The sequence below is a fragment of the Phyllopteryx taeniolatus genome, chromosome 21 (assembly GCF_024500385.1).
Source record: "Phyllopteryx taeniolatus isolate TA_2022b chromosome 21, UOR_Ptae_1.2, whole genome shotgun sequence".
Classification (NCBI taxonomy): Eukaryota; Metazoa; Chordata; class Actinopteri; order Syngnathiformes; family Syngnathidae; genus Phyllopteryx; species Phyllopteryx taeniolatus.
Window position 1 is genome coordinate 4,630,382 of NC_084522.1, and position 21,433 is coordinate 4,651,814.

Consider the following 21,433-nt stretch of genomic DNA (forward strand, 5'->3'; position numbering starts at 1 on the left):
CTTTTATGCCACCCATGACTAAAACGGAATTCTCAGGTCTTATTGAAATGTTACTGGTGAGTAAGAACACTATCATGATAAATTCAATGTTTTTTTGCACTAAAGCATCACCTGTGTGAAAGTGAATTCGGATGTTGGTGAAAAAAGAGAGCTCGCAGTCCCCGCCCTCTTCCGCGTCCTCTGGCCAATAGTGTGTCTCCGGGGGCGTGGCCACGGGAGCAGGCGTGTTTGGCAACAGGTTGCTCTGGCAGCCAGGAGGAGCAAGAGGCACCGATATTCCCCAGCTGGTCATCCTCCCGCAACGCTTCAGCATATTTCCGGCCAGGTAAATTTGCATCTAATAAATGTATGAAGTAAATAATTTGTAATACATTTTCGTCGTATTGTCACCGCGTAGTTAGCAGGCGTAAGAAAAAGCTAAAGGCTGCCTGCTTTTAATTGGATCGCTGCGCGTTGCGTAAATGAGGATAAGACGATGTTATTATAGCAGCGCTAATCCTTAAATGGGATACGACGGCCCTTAATCAATGTTTACGTCTCTTCGCTTGTGGTTTCGACGTGCACCGATCCCGATTGACTGGACAGGTGGGTGTGACGCAACCGCCCCTCAGCAGGTAGAAAAACAGGCTTTAATTCTCTGTGCTTCATTATCAGTGTTTTTTTTTTTTTTTTTAATTATTATTTTTAATGTGCTTTGATCAGTTTGTGCGGCTACAAATAACCCTAACCCTGAAAAAAGTGTTCAAACAAGGAGGCACTTAATTTGGCTCACTTTGAGGTGATTTTAATGAAGACCAATTAGTTGCTGTTTTGCTCAAAGTGAGCCCCCAAACGCAAACACCAAAGGAATACTGTAAGCGATGATAGCTTTTCCAATGTAGCATTTTTACTTTAATTGGACAAACCACAAAATATAAACAAGGCTGGGTGTCATCTTGTTAATTGGGTGGTAATCAATGTGCTTGGGAAAAGATGCATCCATTTTGTAATGTGTTTATTTGACACATAACCGCTTTCATTCCTCTTCATTATTGATGCAAATCAATCCCATTGAGATATTGTTGTATGTAACAAATCACCCAAACACTGCAATTGATTAGAACTCTGTTGATAGCAATAATACTGTCCGCTCATCATCAGTCAACCCCTTGTCTTCTCTTTCTCACCCCTGGAGGGAATATGAAAGTAGGGGAGAGAGAAAGTTGAAGCATCCAAGGAGGAAGCGAGGGGGCAGCTTGGCCTGTTTGTCAACATTCCCGCCTCGTTTCACACAGTTGTTGTGGTGCTCCTGGTAGTCCATCATGAAACAGAAGCAGACTTTGTTTCTATTAAATCCACCCATCCTTCCCACTTGTGAGGGTGCAGTCCCCCTCAGTGGTTGCCATGTCCTCTTAATCACTCCATATTCTATCCTAAGGCAAAGCACGCACCACGCCGTGTGTAAAGGGACTGTCTGGAATCTGAGGAATGTTTTTTTTTTTGATAGGGAGCGAAACAAAGGCTGACTTTGATTCCCAAGGTAATGTGTGTTACACTATAACTGGTCAGTGAGAGCAGGTTACACTTTAATTGCTGTTGAGGGTCGCATCTGTGTGTAAACTGGAGCCTCTGAAGGCCAACTCAAATTTTCCCCGTCGGAAATGAAGATAATCTGTTCCGTGGTCAAACTGTCACCCTCATAAAACCTTATCAACTGTAAAGAAAACATTTTTACGTAACACTGGAATATAGTAGCCTATATAAAAGTGACAACAAGTTAACTGTGAAAACAATTGAGTTCTGTAGTTCTTTTATTATTAGTATTAGTTTTGCTTGAGCCATGGAGTACTGACCAGCCAGGATGGAAACATGCACACCACTTTGGACACATAGCAATAGGTTCCAATTCTTTGCCATCACTGGTACTCCGCTGGTTGTATCGTTTTGGGGGTAAAAGTCAAAGAAAAAGCACACTGGTAAAGTTAATCCTTACTATGCTGACTGAGTTGGAATTTGGCGAGATGGCGGCTCGACATGCGAAGCATTGTGAGACTATTTAGGAACAATGTGAGACTATTTAGGTACTGTTCCACCAATAATCGTGGCCAAATTCTGACGGGCGTTGAGTTTTTCTGATGTTTCGCCATTATTGCTCGGTGGGGATGAGAATACTTGTGCTCTGCCTCGCTACCGCCACTGAAAGTCAACACGCTCCGCCTGAGTGACTCCTTGGATAACAGTCTGGCAAAGAGCGAGGAGAGGCCCATTACAGACATAGACCCTTTTTTGTTTTACGCTCTACAGAGCCTGAACAATAGGGACGAGTATTCCCCCATCCTTGGTGTAGTCCTCTTCCACTTTCATTATTCTTTAACATGCCAAGGAGTGTCGCTTGCTTGCGAGTCATGCTAGAAAACAAACACACAACGGTCGTTGGCAGGATTAAAGCATTTTTTTTAAATTTTGGCATGACACAGTGGAACACTGCAAGGGTTTTTAATTGTGTCCATTCAACCTCCTGCGGTGCAGAAGCCTCATTAATGTCATTAGTGATGTGAACCGAGTTTTATGAAAGTCTTAAAAGCTTCTTAAGACGGAGTAAGCATGTCTCTGGACTGCTGTAGTGGAAACAAGTTACTTATCTAAAGAGCACTTAGATAAGTGTTTGTGTGGCGTGTCTATTTGTCATGCCTACGGGAGCGAGTGTTCACTGAAATCAAGGTTGTTTTGGTGTGTGCTCAGAATGCGCCCGGTGTTGGCGAAAGTGATCCAGTGGCATGAACACAAAACATTCCCATTAAGAAGGAATTTGAACCTATACTTTGGCGCAGTGTTCTCCAACCTTTATTGAGCCAAGGCACATCTTTTAATTTGGAAAAATCACATGGCACATCGCCAACCAAAAATATCTCCAAAAGTGTATATACTGAAATAATGATCATCTCATCTCGATTTACTCACAACCGTACTTACTGTGAAGTCTGAGCTTGTTGAGTTGAACACAAAGTTGATATATTTGAAGGTGTAGTGGCGTTGGGATGTCAGAGCGCTTCCACCTGGGAGGTTTAACTGTTGACGATACCATTTTTGATTGTGGGGCTACTGGTTCCATGGTTGTAACTATCAATTGGTCAGTTTTGTGGAATGGATGGTTGATTAATCAGGTCAAAATGGAGTGCAATGCTTGTCCACAATCAGCTGTGGCGTTATTGTTTCAGTCTCAACTAGTTTGCCGTGTAAAGAAGTGGCGGAACATGACGTCAGCCTCTAAATGCCTCAAACCCTAAACTGTATAATGGATGGCGGTTGTATTGGTTCACATGGTTGACTTGTGTGTAGCCGGACTGGGATCATTTCCAGCTCATTGCCCCATTCGCAATTGTTTGGTTTGACTGGCGAGAACAGTCCATGATGTAGTCTGCCTTTCACCTGAAGTCAACTGGTATAGCCTCTAGCTCCTTGCGACCCGGCTACGTTAGATTCTAGCCCCTGGCGTGATCCAGAACACGGATGATTCACCGGATTTGCATTTCCTTCTTCCGCCAGGCTACCTGTGCACCAGCTAGGAAGTGGACATGAGCACCCTATCCGCCAACAGGAAGCCCCTCGTTGACTACGGGGTTCAGATCCGCTTCATCAAGGACCTCCACAACACAGGTGGGGCAGCACCAGACAAGCCCAGAGGAAGTAATGCCACCTCACCCCATCCCGCTAGCAAATACGGGGTGGCAGTGCGTGTTCAGGGGATCTCCGGGCAGCCGTACGTGGTGCTGAATGACGGTGCCAAGGGCGACTCGTATGGCGTTCAGCTTAACACACCGGCTACCAGCCCCGCGCCACCCTCATCACCATATAAGAGTGCTCCCAAAACCAACGGCACAGCGGAGTTCACCAACCCTCACAGCGTTGGTGTGAGTAACGCACACTCCCCTGAGGACGAGGACGGGGAAATCTACCAGAGCCCCCTGAGAAGACCTCCAGGGGACGGTCAGGCGGGGAGTCACGGTGAGGAGGAGGCGAGGACTGCGGAACCCCAAGTCAAAGCAGCTGCAAGTGAAGTACAGAAAGACCAAGATTGTACTAGTCAGGAAGAGTACAATGAAGCCGGGTTGAAACCAGTCAAGGTGAACAGTGCCGGACCCAGGGGCTTCAAACAAAACAGTTTCACAGGGACCCCTTCAAAATATGCCAACAAGCAGGTTCCAGAATCTCCTACGGAGTCCTCTGTGTTGACAGACGAGAAACCGATCGACACCAACTCCCTCGCTCCGATCAACAAGCTCATCAGTAAATTCAACAATAGGACCCCAGGTGGCTCCCCACAGACCAGGGGCCGAAGCGGCGCGAGACAACAGCTCAGGTTTGAAGAACGCAGGCGCTCCAAAAGCTTGGACGCGCGGAAGGAGACGTCCAGCCCCTCGTTGCCTGCGCCGACCTTCAATCCCTACGCTTCCCCTCTGTCCACCGACTTGTCAAATCGCGTACCGCAGACGAGCTTTGCATCACAGGCGAAGAATGCCGCCAAGGAGACCTCTCCAGTCATGGCCAAAAAGCCTGTAAGGTCCAGCAAGATTGTGATGGTTTTACTTGTCAACAGATTTGCATATACTTCTCGTGTTCCCCTTTCAAGGCGGTACCGCCGAGGATGCTAAAAGTCAATGGTGGTGGGGAGAAGGCTCAAGCCAAGCAAGCTATTTACAATGTTCCCAAAGAAGGGTAAGTAAGTCTGCAAAGGCATTGGGATCAGACTCGGAGCATATAATCCACTCTAGTGTAATCCCCCTCATCTGTTCATCTCCCATCAGCACCAGTGAGAATGAAGCATCCCACGAAAGTAAAACCAACCTTGTATATGAGACCACCAGCAGTTTAAAGGTACACACTTATTTTTCTTAGATATTAACAATGATCCAATGAGGGTTGGGAAAACACAAGATTAGCATAGGTGCTATTGTATTGGCATAAAATTGTCTGGCTCTATTAAACGTAAACATAACATGTTTCATTTGTTGTATTTATGAAGCCAGCAGTATTTAACTGTTAGCACAAAACATTGAAGCTGGGAAGTAGCAAGTCTGAGCTGTTAGCTTAGCACAAAAGTCTGCAACTGGGAGTTAGTGAGTCTGACTTCTATACTTTCTGGACACTCATCACTGATATAATTCATTACTGTTTGACACAGCCATGTAAAAATATCAATTTGCAGTATTACTTTGACGCTAGCTAGCTAAATTTTGATACCAGCAGGCATTTTAGAGGTAAAGAATGAAAATTGGTGTACCTGTATAACAACTTGAAATGGCAGGAAGAAAAAACCTTCTTAATGCTTTCATGCTAACAAAATAGCACATTGAGCTGATTTAGCTGTTAGCATTGCAATAAATCCTGAAACTCGGCTAGTTCTTACTCTTTTAAACATGACCCCTGATGTTAATTCCATGTATCTAGTAAAGTTTTCATCACCACCATATGTATTTTTATACCTATAATAGTCCTCCTAAGATAACTAGTTAGCAAGATGCTTTTGTGCTAGTAATTTATTTTTCTGCATACCAAGTAGGGTGTTTAAAGGTGAAGAATAATGTTTTGAACCACTACAAATAGTAGTAAAGACACATCCTATATGCTTTTGTGCCAAGAAATTAGCACACTAAGCTAATTAAGCTGTTAGCATAGCACTAAGCGAGTTTTGACAATGTATATGTTGTTGACGTTATATTATACCATGCTAGATGCTCTAGCACAATTGCTCACATTTATTGATTTTTTTTTATGACACAAGATTTAGCTGTTAGCATAGCGCAAAATCTGAATTTCTGACACTGTATAGGCTATTATTACCATGTTAAATTATGCCATTCTATCAATTTATGACATTATAGTGTTAGTGTTGTGTGTAAAGGGGAAAAATGTCCGCTGGTGTTTAACTGTAGCAAAAAAAAACAACTGAACTAATCGTTTGACAGCTAACAATTAGCAAATAGCACGCTGGTGAAGTTTTGCATGTGGGTCAGAGTGTGCCTGGTGTAATGTTCTGCTAATGAAGCAAACAGATGGCTGACAACGTGTCCTCCTTTGTGACAAAATGAAGCCAGGCGCGGTGTTTCACTCAGTCCTCTTTTGTCATCTCACACAATGATTTCAGGGCCGTGTCAATCTTGCCGCTCTTTAAGTTAAACCTCGCCGCCGCTCTCATGAACGCATGTCGCCTCTCTTAGAAATGTGCCTGTTATTTTATTTCTTTATTTATTGCATAAATCTCCATACAAATGCACCATCATGTGCGTTATGGCCTTGTTGTGTTGTCGCTTGGCAACCATTCAAATGCCCGGTCATTGAGAGGCATTCATATTTATGGAGGATTGGAACCCTGCACTTGCCAGGGGGGCTTTTCCCTACCACACGGGGGTCCTAAAGTGGCCCAATGTTTTTTGTAGCCGCCCACGCAGTTTTTGCATTTTTAATGTACTGATGTACTAATTACTAAAATGACGAACTAGGCATTTGTGTTACATAAAGTTGAAAAGTTAGGATCATTAAAATTCATTTGCTTGAATTTTAATTTCCAGCAATTCATGTTGGTTTCTCCCCCCGCCCCCCCCCCCTTTGGCTTTTTACCTGCTTTTTTGTTACTTGTGCGAGGCCACCCTGTACCTTGCTAGAGTTTAGTTGAGCGAACGGTTCTTTGTTACAGTTGTGCCCGGGAACAGATTCTTTCCATGATTTCCTACAGGGAAAAAATGGATTGGGAGGACCATAGACCTTCTACTCTACCTCCATTTTGTGATCATTCCGGAATATGCCATTCATATGTGTCTTTCCGTGTGTGTTTACTGCAGTGTTATGTTCGCCACTGACACTGTGGTTTGTTTGCCTGCTCCAATGATGCCAGAGGATTGGGTTACACAACTAGTTTGCTTTTGTCTCCATAGTGTGACATCATGCTTATAACAGTGGAAAAATAGCAATATCTAGCTTGGATTTTTCCCTTTTTAGTCCATGGATAAGTCAGCCAGTGGTGGTTTTTCGGCATTCTTTTGTAGTCTGGATGCTGAAAATCCCATATTTTGAGACTCCCTAGAGTCCGCAGAAGTCCCCAGTTACACCATTATAAAGTGGATACATTTATTGCTAGTTACCTTTTCGAAAAATAGATGTTAGAATTGTCGGAAAAGTGGCTCAGTTTGCTGTTACTTACCTTAGAAGGTTCGGAAAAGTGGCTAAATATGTTGCTAATCGCTGTTTTGAAAAATAGATGTTAGAGGGGTCGTAAAAGTCTCTAAAGTAGGCAACACCGAGCAGCCCTCGCTTCGTCACAACGCCCTAGCTCCGCCCAGATCATTACAGTAACGAAAGCTGTATTTGGCACGTTCATGAGAACGATCCACCCCCCCAAAACAGCGATTTGAACCTGACTGTGCTGTAATTCTTTATCCTTTCTGACCGAAGAATGTCAGAGACCGTCTACAAAGGGAACTGATTTTTAAATTGTGAACAGTGCATATACCTCCATTAAAAAAGGGCAAAAATTAGGTGCCCTGAGGAGTAGATACTTTTTGTTTCAACGTCTGTGTGTTTTGTTGTAGTGAGCGTGGAGGAGGAAAAGCGCTTGCATAGATCTTCTGCAGCCTTGACAAATGGGGGCGGCAGTGGGCGCGCGACACCTGTGTATACTAAGCAGCCTCGTGTGTGTGTGTGTGTGTGTGTTTGTGCGCGTGCGTTTGTCTTAACAAATTCACAGCACGCCACCGGTCCGACCGGTTCTGCGCAAGACGCTGAAAGAAACTAGGGCAAAGAAAAGAACCAAGGCAGATAAGATAGAGCGAATAATGTATGTGCAAGGTTGACTCTAGACTTGTACTGTGTGTGTTTGTGTGCAGAGGGATGGAAACCAGAAGAAATTTAACCTCGTGGAGCTCGAGGAGGAACTCTCTTATTGCAAGAAGCAACTGCAGCGAGCCCATGAAGAGTAAGGATGGGTGTAGTATATAATATGTAAATACCATAGGGCTACTTCAAACATGCAAATCTTAAAACAGATTAAACCTCAACCGTAACCCACGAATATACGGCTAAAAACTAAAATGCCCCCCCCCCCCGTACGTGTGTGCATGTAGGTTGGCCGAGGAGCGCATCAGTCGAGAGATGGCCGAGTCTCGCCTGCGTCTACAAGAAGATCACCTGGCCGAGCTCCAGGAGGAGCTCAGGGGGGTCTCAGAAACGGCGCCCCACCCCGACTGGCTGAGGACGGTACAGACGCCACTGTTGACTCTTCTGTGTGTGTAATCAATATTTAGACAAAATCTAATGGTAAGCATCATTTAAACAAAATGTAAAGCAGAGCTAGCAACAAAAGTAATTTTAAATGTCTTGTTGAATACTAATAAGAGAAATTCATCAATAAAGTCATAAAAAAGAAATACGTACATGATTAAAACAATTAAAATGCAACTGAAATAATTAAAACAAAAAATAATGGCAACCGTTAAATAAGTAAAATACATTATGATTCATGAATAATGTGATTAATTAAAAATATTGAATTATATTGGCAATCATTTTGAAAACAGAAAATGTAATAGAATGAAATGTATAAAAAGGCATTAACGCTGAAAATGGCAGGTTTTATATATTATAACAGCGTCAAAAGTAAAAAAAGAAATACGTTTAAAATACTAAGGCAAATGAGTAAAATATAAATAAAATGTTGTAAATATGTGATCATATAATTAATGCATTGATTAAAATGTGGTAATTTTGAAATACTTGATTTTATTTTTCACTTAAAAGGGAAACATTTGTTTAAAATTATATGATGAAAAACATCAATATAACATATTTCTGATATAATAAACAATTCAAATATTGATTTAAATATAATGTAATCATTTTTAAAAGGTCAAATGGCAAACCGCATCCAAAGTATTTTTAAAAATCTTGAAATAAATAAATAAATCAAGTAAAGCAAAAAATAATACTGAAAAAGACCCATGTCTGGATGATTGAATATGATATAATAAGTAGAGTATTTTACGAGTGGTTGCGTGTGGCGTCAGGACATGGCCAGCCTACAGGCGGAGCTGGCCGAGACGTCGGCGCGGCGTCAGCGGCAGGACGAAATTCTGCGGCAGCGGGATCGCGAGCTGACGGCCCTGAAGGGGGCGCTCAAGGAGGAGGTGGAGTGTCACGACCGCGAGATGGAGACGCTCAGAGAACAGTACGCACTCGACATGATCAACCTCAGGAAGACCATGGAGCAGCTGACACAGGTGGAACACTTGAACCGTCGAAAAATAACGGAGTCCATACGCTTTACATCGGAATCCGAATCCTCTTTATTTGCCAAGTAGGTCCAAAAAACCCAAGGAATTTGTCTCCGCTCTAGTACGACAACAGACAGTCAATTGACCGAGAACACTTTTGAGACATAAAGACATTGACAAAAGCGGTCACTGGGCTATAAAGGGTTGCTAGTTACCTGGTAATGCCGGTGCCATTTTGAATTTTGAATTTTGATACATTATATTATCATACATTATATTTCCCATGGTTTTTCATACCATTATCCCTGTAAGGTACTTTCACGTTGTACTTTTAAAGGCCATTTGAAATGGGACACAGTTTCTGCACTCCACACACAAATTTCGTTAAATCATTGAATTGAATCAAAAATACAATTCGAAATAGATATTAAAAATATTTAAATAGTAGTCAATTTAAACGTGTATTAATAAACAATAATCCAATTCCAAAATGATGTTTTAAATATAAATTTCAATGGCAATTAAATGCAAAATACAAAAATGTGAAAATATATTTAAAAATACAAAATGTATAAATGAAATTATAGAATTGAATTACAAAAATGAATCACAAATCAATATTTTTAAAAAATTCTTTTTTTTTTAATACAATTGTAAATTCCATTTTAAATATAAATGTCAGAGGAACAAGGCAATGAAATGCAGAATATAAAAGGTAATAAATATACATTGAAAAAAAAATTGTAACAAGGTGATATTAAACAATATATTTGTTTACATTACGAATAAAAAATGTAAGAAAGCAATTGTAGAGTTACATTCCCATAGAAGTCCTGCAAGATTAGCTGAAATAACACCGATTTTGATTTGACTTTAGAAACATATTTTATGCATACAAATTCCAAGGTTGTGTTTCAAAATAGATAAAGGACTTTTTGTTTTTCTCCACCATGCACCTTTTGTCTCGTCTTTCGCCTTGATCCCCTCAGTAAGTTAGGCCACGGCGAAGTCGGGCTCAAACTAAGACTTAAAAGAGAATTCCGCCACTTGTGATCAGCGTGGAAAACTTTTCAGAATTCTCCTCGCAGCAGATTTTGGGGTTCGCGTTCCGTGCACTATTTCTCAAACGTATGAGGCCAAGTATAAAGGCTGTATTGGAGGAGACGTGTTGCGTGGTAAAAATCGGAGTCGGGGAGAAAAAGCAGCAGGATGCATTTTTACATGCAGTGCAGGATGCTGACATCTGCCTATGGAAGAAACTTGGACTGCTTTGGACTTTATTTTAAAATCCTACTTCTATCTATAGGTCCGTGTCTTGGTGAAGCAACGTGTGCTCCTTATCCAAGTTTATTATTGTACTCTGTGTAAGAAATAAGCTAAAAAGGTAACTCTTGTTGTTGATTGCAGTACTCTATTTGATGTATTTTGTCAGTCGCAGGAGCAGATCGAGGAGGAGCGCGAGCGCGTCAACGCGTCGCTGGTGAGCCTGGAGGAGGAGCTGGACAGCTGCAGGGATCAGGGAGACCACTGGAAGTCGCAGCTCGACGGCACCTCGCAAGAGCTGCAACAAGCGCAACAAAAGTGAGACCCTCTTAAATCATATTTCTGTTTCACCCCAATGGAAGAGGACTTGCATGTGCAAAGTGTATTGCTTTATTGCTATTAGGGATGAATCAAATGGTGAACTATAAAGTGTTCCCCGTAAATTATAGAATGTGTTGCTTTTTATTTATTTGAAAGAATGAGCAGGTTACACACGTTCCGCTTTAACATTCTAATCATATCCAAACAATACACCAAATAGTATGGAGAAATGAAATTAAACACAATATGTAAATATACTTGTTTAGAAGTCAATAAAGACAAGAAAGATTTGCCATTTAATTTTCTTTCATAGTGCTCTAGCACATACATTATAATTAAAAAATGTATATTTTTTGAAAATATCTATTTTGAAAATATTACATTTTCTAATCAAATTTCAGCTTTTTTTTCTAATATAGTCTTGTAAAATTATTTTGCGTATAAAATTCTGATTTTTTTTTTTTTTTTTTTCCCCCACAAATCCCAATTTTGTTCCCATAAAATTATTTTTTAAATAATTGTTTTGTAGAATTCATTCTTTTTTTCTTTATTTAAGGACTTTTAATCATGAATTGTTTATATTGTTTTCGGAATATTAAAAGATGGTTTTCTGTAAAATTCAGACTTTTTTTGTGGCAAATTTTGACTTTTTCCTCACAAAATTAAATATTACCACATTTTTCTCATATTATGATTGTTCTTGTAAAAGTATGACTTATTGTATAAAAATAACCTCATAAAATTGCAGCTTTTTTATGAACTATTAATTGCTCCTTTTGCTAAGCAAAACAGCAGCACTTATTGAAACGTGTAAATGGTCTCATAACATGGTTCTTTTACTATTACAATTTAAATTTTATGGGGGGGGGGGGGGTTAAAATTGTGCTATTTTTTTCTAATATGACTTATTTTTTCCTTATAAAACTATGATTTTTCTTAATTCCCATTCAACTATTTAGCTTCAGTCATCACTAGTCGGTCATTTTGTGTTTTTAACATATCTGTTCATCTGAACTAATAGAGTTAGCAATAATCAGCATGCATCCTATTATATATTCGGTGTTATCATTTGGAGCGGGCCTTTATATACATTTGCTGTTTACGTCTTCCACCAGGTTGTCATCACACATTCCAGCCTTTGGCCCAACATCAAGCAACTTCTCTTTTTGATCTTTTTCGTTTTTAATATCCCGCAGCATCAATACAAATGTTGTTTTCTACTTTTATTTGAGTCTACTCTAACTTTCTTCTTTTTTAAACACCTGCACTTTTCATCCAGCAGGACGGGGGGACACTCCAGCAGTCACATGTGAGAAGTGAAAGTTTGGCTTTACGTAGATGAAGATTAAAATCAGACAAGCAGTAATTTTAGATGTGTGAGATGTGTTGAGGCCCTTGAGTTACTAACTGCAATCACAATCCCAGTCTCTCCTAAAATCATTTTCAAATTGCTTTAAAATCTAAAGGTAAGTGGCCTTGGACCAGCACCTTCACCCCCTTTGTGCTGCAGCCTTAAAGAAGACATATTATGCTTTTTTTCCCCCCCCCCACAATTTAAAATGGTTCCTAGGTGTTTTATATCTGTGACTACCTGTATATGTATGAGCTGTATGTCATATTGCTTTCCTCAAAATATACAAATCGAATAATAAAATAAAAAACATTTTAAAATTCTGACTCTTTTCCCCCCGAAACCTTTTTTTCTTACAAAATTGTATTTAGTTTTCTCTTAATATTGTGGTACTTTTTCTCAGGATATTGATTGTTTTTCTCCCTGATTCATGAAAATGAGCCAGTGCTCACTCCGCCCTGGTCTACTGCAGTGCCAGTGCAGAGTAAACATTGTGTTACGTCCGAGGTCGTAACCCATTCCGTGGGTTGAAAGTGGCAGATCTTTCGCCAGTTTAGCTTCCGAGTCAGGGGCGGAGAAACTCTGCTTTGAGGCGATATTCGGCAAATGAGTCCAATTTGTGACATCGCAATAGAGACTTTGTATACAAGCTTAAACGGTAACTTTTCCATAATATGTCCTCTTTAAATGTTTTGATTTTTTGGATTGTTTTTTTTTGTGGTCTTGCAGTGAGCGTGTAGCGTTTAGCTAGCTTCTTTTTAGCCGTGAGGGTCCTCTGTAAGCGCATTGTTGTCCTCCGCAGGCTTCTGAAGTGTCTTTCGGAAAAGGAGGAGTTTGAGAGCAAGCTGAAGGAAGTCCAGGACTCGCTACTCGCCGTGCAGAAGCACCACTCGCCCTCTTCGGCGGAGGTAACGCAACTCGGATGTGACGACTCTTTGGCTAGCACTTCTCGACAAGGGTACATTTAGAACATGTTTACAAGTAGCTCATTAAGAATGTTATCATCAAAATCAAAATTCGGTATAAAGATGAGGAGAGGGGGCTGGTCCACCTTGGATTTCAAGGCAATTTTGTAGATCATGCAAGTGTGAAAAGAAGTCAACATTGCGCTGATGTTTGGCATGTTGTTTTTTTTCTGTCTCTTGCGAAAAGCCAAAAAAGAGGCAGTTAATGTTTTCATGCTCGTGGCTTTCTCAACCACTTTTTTCAATGCCGTTTTTTGTTTTGTCTGTTAAAATTTACAAAAAAAATCAAGATTTTACTCCCATAAAATATTTTTATTAGGTTATTTCTCATGAAGTGGAAACTATTTTCACAAGTTGGTGTCATGAAATGATTATATTTTGTATACAAATCAGACTTAATTCCTGTGATATATTTTTTGCCAAAATAAAATGAGGGTATTTTTCTAAATGCCCATTTTTTTTGGGTGAAAATTTATATATTCTGAATAAAATTGTCAGATTTTTCTGAGAATATTATGATTCATTTTCCTTGATGAAATTATGATTTTTCTTATTTATTTTTTTTTCCCCCCCCTCAAATTTTATTAAGCCTTTTTGGGGTGGCCCTGTTAGAACCGGTCCTGGCCCAGTATATTCATGATATAATGTGATAAGTGTCACTGATTAATCAAATAATCATGATTAATTAACGATCCCATAAAATAGTGATAATTTTCTCAAAATACACTTTCCATTAAAATTATGACCCTTATAGTTTTTAATTATATTTAATAAATAGGTTAATTATGGGCTCACTAATTGGAAAACCTGTTGCTTGGGGGTTGCCCTTATCTGATACCTTTTAGTAAATCATGAAGGTGGTAACAAGTTAATAACCTATTTATAAATCCTTTTCAAACTGATTGTGAATCGCTTGCCAGTCTTTGTGCGCTCACATCCATTGATTCTCATCTTCAAGGAGCTTCAGCGTTGCCATGACAATCTGCGCCAGGCCCGTCTGGCGGCAGACGAGCAGAAGGACGCCCTGCGCGACAAGAGTGAGGCCCTCGAAGCCCTGAGGAGAGAGAGCGACGAGCGCGAGGCCAAGCTCCTGGCGCAGATCGCCGACATCAAGGCGCAGAAGGCTCAGCTGGAAAAGGCCCTGCAGAAAGCTAGAGAGGTGATTAACAGGATTCACATTAAAATGCACCAGTGAGGGTTATTCTACACATCAGGTGGTCATTTTCTCAAATACTGCCAATCCCTCTAATAAGACACCGTGCTCCCAGTTAGTCGCCAGGTTGGTCGTCCACTTATGACCCAAAAAACGACTCCCTCAAATAGACACCTCGCTGGGTAGTAACTAAATGTCTCAGTTGGCAGACGCAGGTTGACACATGATTCCTAGAGTTCATTGCAAGGCCATTTACAGGTAGACTCAGTTGCTAACCAAAAGAGCAGCATCTCTTCAAGCACATACGCTCTCGTAAATTGTAAAAAAAAATTCATAGTATTGCAACATTTTTCTTTGTCCACTTAGAAGAAAAAATTCATCTTCAAACACATAAAATATTTTTGTTCTGAAAAAAGCGGTTTACATTCTTTCTGAAAATTCTTCTTTCTGACTTCATTCCTGTTAAAAACAAAACACTTCAATAATTTTTTCCATCATGTATTCTGGTATAAGTTTTCTCCAAACATTGTCATATTTTGCTCTGAATAGTATGAGATGTTTCTCATAAAATGTATCATTTTCTTTCTTGTAAAATTCTTATGTAATTGCAGTGGAGTTCAATTCTTTTTTTCTAATTCATGAAAATGTTATATTTCTCTATTACAATGTTTTCTCATAAAATTCCAAAACTTTTGACCTCGTCAAATTTGAAAAAATTCATCGAGAACGGTTGGCATTTTGTGCGCAGGCATCTTCTTCTGGGGTGGATCACAGCACCAACATGGAGTTCCAGGAAACAAACACTCGCCTCAGAGAGAGGATCGCCCGCATGGTACTGACCGCATTACTGCACGACGACGACCGCAACAAAAAAAATGCAGAGCTGCATCCACACACACACACACTACATTATGCAAATGGCTATATTGTACAGTAAGAAAACAAACAGCCTGGCAAATAATCCCCCTCTTTGATGCAAAGAAATCCTTTTTTGTTAGTAAAATAATATGTAACAGAAACAGATTAAGAACACATTTTACTGCAGTCAAAATAACACAAAAAAGATAATAACACTTTTGTAATACATTGAAATTTGTATATTGTTAAATTCGATATTTAGTGCACCATATTGAACCACCCAATTGAACTCTGTTTGGGACCAAAACAGCAGCATGTACATTGGGGCCTAAACAACTTAACTTTTTCGTATGAACAATTCTTCAGATGAATTACCTCATGTTGTAAACAAATTGAAAACGCAACAGGTGCTAATAAATGCACAACTGAACCTCGCTCCAGAGGCTGCAGTCCAGCGCAGCCAGAAGCCCCGAGTCCGAGGAGGCGATGGAGGCCCTGGAGGACGAGAACCGCTCCCTCAAATCCCAGCTGGAGGAGGCCAAGCGAGGGGCGTCGCGTCTGGCCAAGGAGAGGGACGAGCTGAGCCGCCGTCTGGAAGAGAGGGACCTGGAGCGGGAGGCCCTGCGGCGGGGCAAAGGCGACCTGGAGGAACAGAAGAGGCTCTTGGACCGAGCGCTGGAGAAGATGAACAAAGAGGTTTGGCCCTACGCTAACATATCTTTTTGACATGATTTGCCTCCGTGTTAATTTGAGCTCCTGCTGCGTACAGATGGAGGTGGTGATGGGCGACTCCCGTCAGTCGGTGGCCGCCCTGCAGACGCAGCTGGACGAGTGCAGGGAGCGCTCCAGGAAGGACTTGTTGGAGGCCCAACGCAACAACAAGGACAGGATGGCCGAGCTGCAGAGGGCACAGAGCAACCTCAAGACTCAACAGGAGGAGGTCAGGACTTCACTCCATTCATATGACACTATATATATATATATATATATATATATATATATATATATATATAGAAACGAACACCTTTGTCATTGTATGGGAAGATACAACCAAATTACAGTGCCGGAGAACCTGGAGAAATATTCTAACCTTTGGTCACATTTTTTTTCTCCTAAAATTATTTGTTTACTTGTGAAATATATTTGTTGTTATGATAGACCAGTTTATTACATTTAAAAATGACAATTATGCTTTTTTTTTTTGGAGGAGGGGGGGACTCACAATATGCTTTTTGTAATATTCAGATGTTATCCGAGAAACATTACAAATTCCATATTTTTCTGTATGGCTTTTTTTCGCCTAAAATGCCACCTTTTTTTCTGCCAAATTTCAAGTTTATCCTTTTTTCTTGCGTAATCGCTTGATGTTTGATTTTTATTTTAAATCTCCTTTTTTCCCCTGCTAATAAGAGTTTTTGGCAAAATTGTGAATTTATTAACTTACATGTTTTTATTTTATTACAAATTTAAATCTTTTAACATTCCTAAAATTTTTACTTTTTTTTCTTTTTTCCCCACTTTTTTTATTGTAAATGTATTACTTTTTTGTGTAAAATTGCAGTTTTTCCCACAACACTGCATTTATTTATTTTTTTGATAGTTCCAAAATTCTAACTTCATTTTCCCGAATAAAATCTATTTTTTTTCTCACGTACATTCCCCACTTTTTTCTTGCAAACAAACAAAAAAAAAAAAGCATCCCATTCTCCCATAATTTGTTCCATCTTCAGAAAATAACAGGTGCATTTTTTGGAGCGATCATTTTACTATAACTCCGTGTCGTACGTTTCAAGGGAAGTTAACCACATTGGAGTGACGTGCTGTGGCTTCAGGTGTCACGGCTGAAGAAGGAGCTGCTGGGCTGCAGCGAGGAGCGAGACAGCGCTCAGCTGGAGCGAGACCTCCTCGGCAACCGCCTCAAGCATTTGGAGAGCGAGCTGGAGTCGCAGAAGGGAACGCATACGGACCGCACCCGCGAGATCAGGAGCCTGGAGGTGAGGGGTCAAAGGTTTACAGCCAGGCAGGCCAAAGAGGGTTAGGGTATAAATATGGACTTGGAATGCTTATTATACAGTCATAACAGTATGACTCCTCTTACATATTACTTCAAATGGATGCTGTGCAGACATTTTTTTTTTTTTTTTTTTAAAGTAAAATTACATATTTCTGTGCTAAAGTCAGATTTATTTTTCTCCTGAATTTTTGTTTTTCTGGCTCTACATTTTTCTCCTAATTGTTTTACATGTAAAGTTGTCATATTTTCCTCCTTTTTTTTTTTTTAGCTTAAATGGTGTATCTTTTCTCATAAAACCCAAATATTTCAGAGGGCTTTCTAATAAAAAAAGTATTTTAGTTATTTGTTAAATTCAGATTTCGCTTTCACAAAATGTTGTTTTTTTTCTCTTGTGAAAGTATATTTTACTATATATATATATATTATACAATATATTTTCTTGTAATACTGAAGCTTTTTTCTGGCTCTAAATTTCAGACTTTCCTCCTCAATATACAATTTTTTTTTTTTTTTTTTTTAGTTTTTCTTTTTACATTTAAAATCATGACATTTTCCTTTTTTTCGAAATTGTTCTCATAAAATTGTCATTTTAAATTTTTAGTTTTTTGGTCAGGAATGCACCTTTTTGGTCTTGAAAATACTTTCAAATTCCAGGTTTTTTTCATAATAAAATTCCATATCTCTCTTGCTAAATTTTGAATTGTTTTCCCGAAATTAGTTTTTCTTGTAAAAATTGGATATTTGTAAGATCACTTTTTTCTTGTAGTACAACAGCTTTTTTTCATATTGTGAATTTATCTACACTTTCTCATAAAACCTTCTTCCAATAGAATAAAAACAAATTCTTTGTAAAATTCAGATTTTTTCCGACCACAAAATTAAAAAAAATTGTTCTTCTTAAATTGTGAATTGTATTTATTATTTTTTTTAATATAGCTGCATTTTTCAAGATTATGATTCTGCATATAAACAGTCTCCCAGATGACTGAAAATCTGGCATCTTCCACATGTTGTAAAGGATAAAATCAAGACCCTGGAGATCGAGCTGGACGAGGAGAGGAGCAGCGTGGAACTTTTGAATGATCGCATCACACGCAGTAGAGATCAGGTGAAACGAACGCGTTTACTTAGTCACGTTATTTGTCAAGTTCTGTAGTTGACCTCCGCCCGTTTTGACTTACAGGTGGACCAGCTTCGCTCCGAGCTGATGCAGGAGCGCTCGGCTCGACACGATCTGGAGATGGACAAGAGTGCTATCGAGAGACAGGTGAGCACGCGTGTAGAAAAATGTGGATGATGGCCGTTTTGTGCTCTTTTGCTGACACCGGACATTTGCAGGTGAAGGAGCTGAAGTCGCGCGTGGCCGACATGGAGGGACAGACGCGACCCTCGGCCAGCATCGCCGTGCTGGAAAGCAAAATTCAGGAGCTGGAGGAGAGGCTGCACAGTGAAGAACGGTAAAAATAGACGGTAATAAAATGTATAAAATCTCTTCTGTGACTTTAACGCTTCTGGTGGTTGCGTTTGTTTTGTGCGTTCAGAGAGAAGAGCAGCATCCAGGCCTCCCAGAGACGAACGGAGAGGAAGCTGAAGGAGGTCAACGCCACGCTGGACCAGGAGAGGATCCAGCATGTCGAACAAAAGGATCAAGTAAACAGCCTTTGTTTTGTTTTCGTTGCTCAGTATAGTTGGACATTTTCCCCCCTCTCAAAATTAAATATCAAAATATTGTTTGAGCAAAATTACGACTCCATTCGCCACAAATGTCACTCCTTCATTGATTGGTTGATTTTGGATCTGACATGAACACGTATTCTAATCAATCGCAAAACAGATAAGATTTGAAAAAATATATAGCGAGAGAGCTCTTGACCAAATGCTGACTCCGCTAATGGTCCCCAGCTGAACTCTTCCTCCTTTTCCCCTTTGACCCTTGCGTGGCCGTCCCTGCAGCTGACCCTGCGCGTGAAGGCTCTGAAGCGGCAGGCCGACGAGAGCGAGGGGGAGGTGGAGCGTCTGGAGGGCGTGCGCAGGAAGGTGCTGAGGGATCTGGAGGAGCAGCAGGAGCTCCAGGAGGCGCTGCAGGCCAAAGTCACGGCACTGGAATCAGAAATCAAGTAAATGCCATCCATTATCACTGCTATTATTTCTTGACATCTGATTTGCTAATTGTCTCGTTTTATGTTTTTAACCAGGCGCAAGGCGCAGCACTCCCATCGCAGCACTTTGGCCACGCTGAGCTCCGAGGACGACGACGCTTTCTACGACATCAACATCGCCGCCATCCTGAACGAGAGCCACCACCAAGGCTCCAACTGCTAATAACGGACCAAGGGAAAAGGCTCAGGCTCACTGCTTTTATTTTTAGTCGGGCAGCGCAGAGGTTGCCCGGGTAATGAGGTAGCATTCAGCTGCAACCACCTCACTTCTTTTTTTGTTTTTGTTTTGTGAGACTTTTCACAAATGGTCCCGGTGCTGTTGCTGCAGTGTGTTAATGCGTGACATCTCTGTGTTAAATTCCTGACATTTTTCTCATAATGTCGGGACTTTTTTACTCATGAAATTACAACTTTTTTTTCTTGTGAAATCCTGATATTTTCCTCGGATTATTCTCCATTTCTCCCACAAAAAAAACGTAGAAAATATTTTTCTCTGAGTGCTATTTTTTTCCCCTAAAATTACGACTTAACTGTCACAAAATTCTATTCTCCTAAAATTCTGGCTTTTTTTTCTCGCAAATATTTAATTCTAAAAAAATATATTTTTTCTCAATCTTCATTTTTTTTGCAAATTTATGACTTGTGAAATTGTGATTTGTCTCACAAATTTATCTTTTTCTTCATAAAATCGTGATTTTTTTCTTGCAAAATGTAACTTTATTTTTTTTTATTTTTTGTCTTTTTTTTTTTTTTTCTCTAAGATTTTTCTTTGCCACTAAATTCTAACTTTTCTCATTGAATTGATATTTTTTTTCCTAAAATGACAGCTCTCCCCCACTAAATTATTTTTTTTAATTTTTCATTGCCACTTTTATTTACAGAAAATTCCTTCTTTTTCTCGTAACAATTTCAACTTGAAGTTTCTTGTAGTAATGCAACTTTTTTCTAACAAAATGTTTTGCTTGCAAACAATCTATGACTATGACTATGACTGTTTGAACACAATTGTTTTTATTGTTAAATGCATGTTACGGTGTATCTCCCAGTGTTTGTTTTTGTATTGAAGGTGATGTGATGTTCTATTTTAATATTTTATTTTACAATTTGAATGTGACTGTACTGGGCCTTTTTAATAATCATAGCCTACACTGTATTTGCTATGTACATGATTCAAGACAATCACACACATTGGCACTGTGAATCTAATTCTATTTTTGACCCAAATATGAAATGTGTGTTTTTACTGGAATGCTTTAGAAGTGATGGAGGTTGTCCTTGAATGTTGTTTGCATGCTGCTTCTGTGTTGCACACGCGTCTTTTTGTACATGACATTATTTGAAGCATTTTTCTTTCGGCCCTTTTGCGAATGTTGTTTCGAAAGTAAAGAAAAATTGTTTCAAAAATGTGCATTTGTGTGATAAAGTGCTGCAATTTTAGTAGCTATTTGACATAGATTTTGACCAATAAAAAGAACCCTACATCAGTTTTTCTCAATTTGTTTGGGCGTTCTAGTCAGAGGAATCTGGTAGTAATCCTTAATTAGCTTCACGGTAATTAGTAAAGACGTCAAGCTGCCGTGAACGACTTATCGCCAATCCTGACTCCTCCCCTTGTTTTATTTATTTATTTATTTATTTTTAACTTAAATTTTAGTTTGGTTTCAGTTTGTATTTGTGTCATTCTCAATTGTGTCAACGTAATTACTCACCTCACCTGCATTTATTTCATGTGAATTGCGAAGTATACAGATGACACATTGAACACATACCGACGTTTCTTACTTATGACAACAGGCTAGAATTAAATTAGAACATCATCCATCCATCCATTTTTCCTCACTAGATCAAATAAGGTTAAAATAGTTTCAAATTATTTATCTAAAGTTAGTAATTAAATGTATTTTTAATTAAAGGAAATATGTAATATATTTTAATTTTGTTTTTACTGTTTAATTTATTAACTACTTTTAGTAATTATCTTGAAACAATGTAACACTACAAAGACATTACATAAATAACACATTCACTGCCATTGACGGCTTCAGAAGTCAAATATCCATGTTATCTGGGATGAAAAAAAAAAACAATAAGCAACATTTCTCCAACA

The 21,433-nt window shown here is 39.5% G+C and overlaps 1 protein-coding gene across 6 annotated transcripts; it reads left to right on the forward strand.

Annotated features, from left to right (window-relative positions):
* Positions 1-169: 169 nt before the first annotated feature.
* cgnb (cingulin b) lies at positions 170-20,810 on the forward strand. 6 transcript variants are annotated; one of them, XM_061760600.1, is made up of 21 exons: positions 170-325; positions 3,526-4,535; positions 4,610-4,695; positions 4,785-4,854; positions 7,860-7,948; positions 8,097-8,229; positions 9,036-9,248; positions 10,675-10,823; positions 12,106-12,135; positions 12,980-13,085; positions 14,101-14,301; positions 15,044-15,127; positions 15,595-15,849; positions 15,923-16,093; positions 16,986-17,147; positions 18,186-18,275; positions 18,351-18,434; positions 18,506-18,624; positions 18,709-18,817; positions 19,121-19,284; positions 19,363-20,810. In XM_061760600.1, the coding sequence occupies exons 2-21, from the start codon at positions 3,555-3,557 to the stop codon at positions 19,487-19,489; spliced, it is 3,423 nt and encodes a 1,140-aa protein (XP_061616584.1). In that variant the 5' UTR covers positions 170-325; positions 3,526-3,554; the 3' UTR covers positions 19,490-20,810. The 6 variants fall into 6 exon arrangements, with proteins under 6 accessions (XP_061616584.1, XP_061616588.1, XP_061616589.1 ...); XM_061760604.1 differs by having other exon boundaries at positions 12,109-12,135; XM_061760605.1 differs by having other exon boundaries at positions 10,681-10,823.
* Positions 20,811-21,433: the final 623 nt, after the last annotated feature.

What these genes read in the sequence shown, in the direction of transcription:
- cgnb (XM_061760600.1), top strand. Translation starts at nt 3,555, where the DNA reads ATGAGCACCCTATCCGCCAACAGGAAGCCCCTCGTTGACTACGGGGTT. An exon ending in TGGAGAAGATGAACAAAGAG is followed by an intron (nt 15,850 to 15,922) that starts GTTTGGCCCTAC and finishes TGCTGCGTACAG; the next exon opens with ATGGAGGTGGTGATGGGCGA. An exon ending in GCGAGATCAGGAGCCTGGAG is followed by an intron (nt 17,148 to 18,185) that starts GTGAGGGGTCAA and finishes CATGTTGTAAAG; the next exon opens with GATAAAATCAAGACCCTGGA.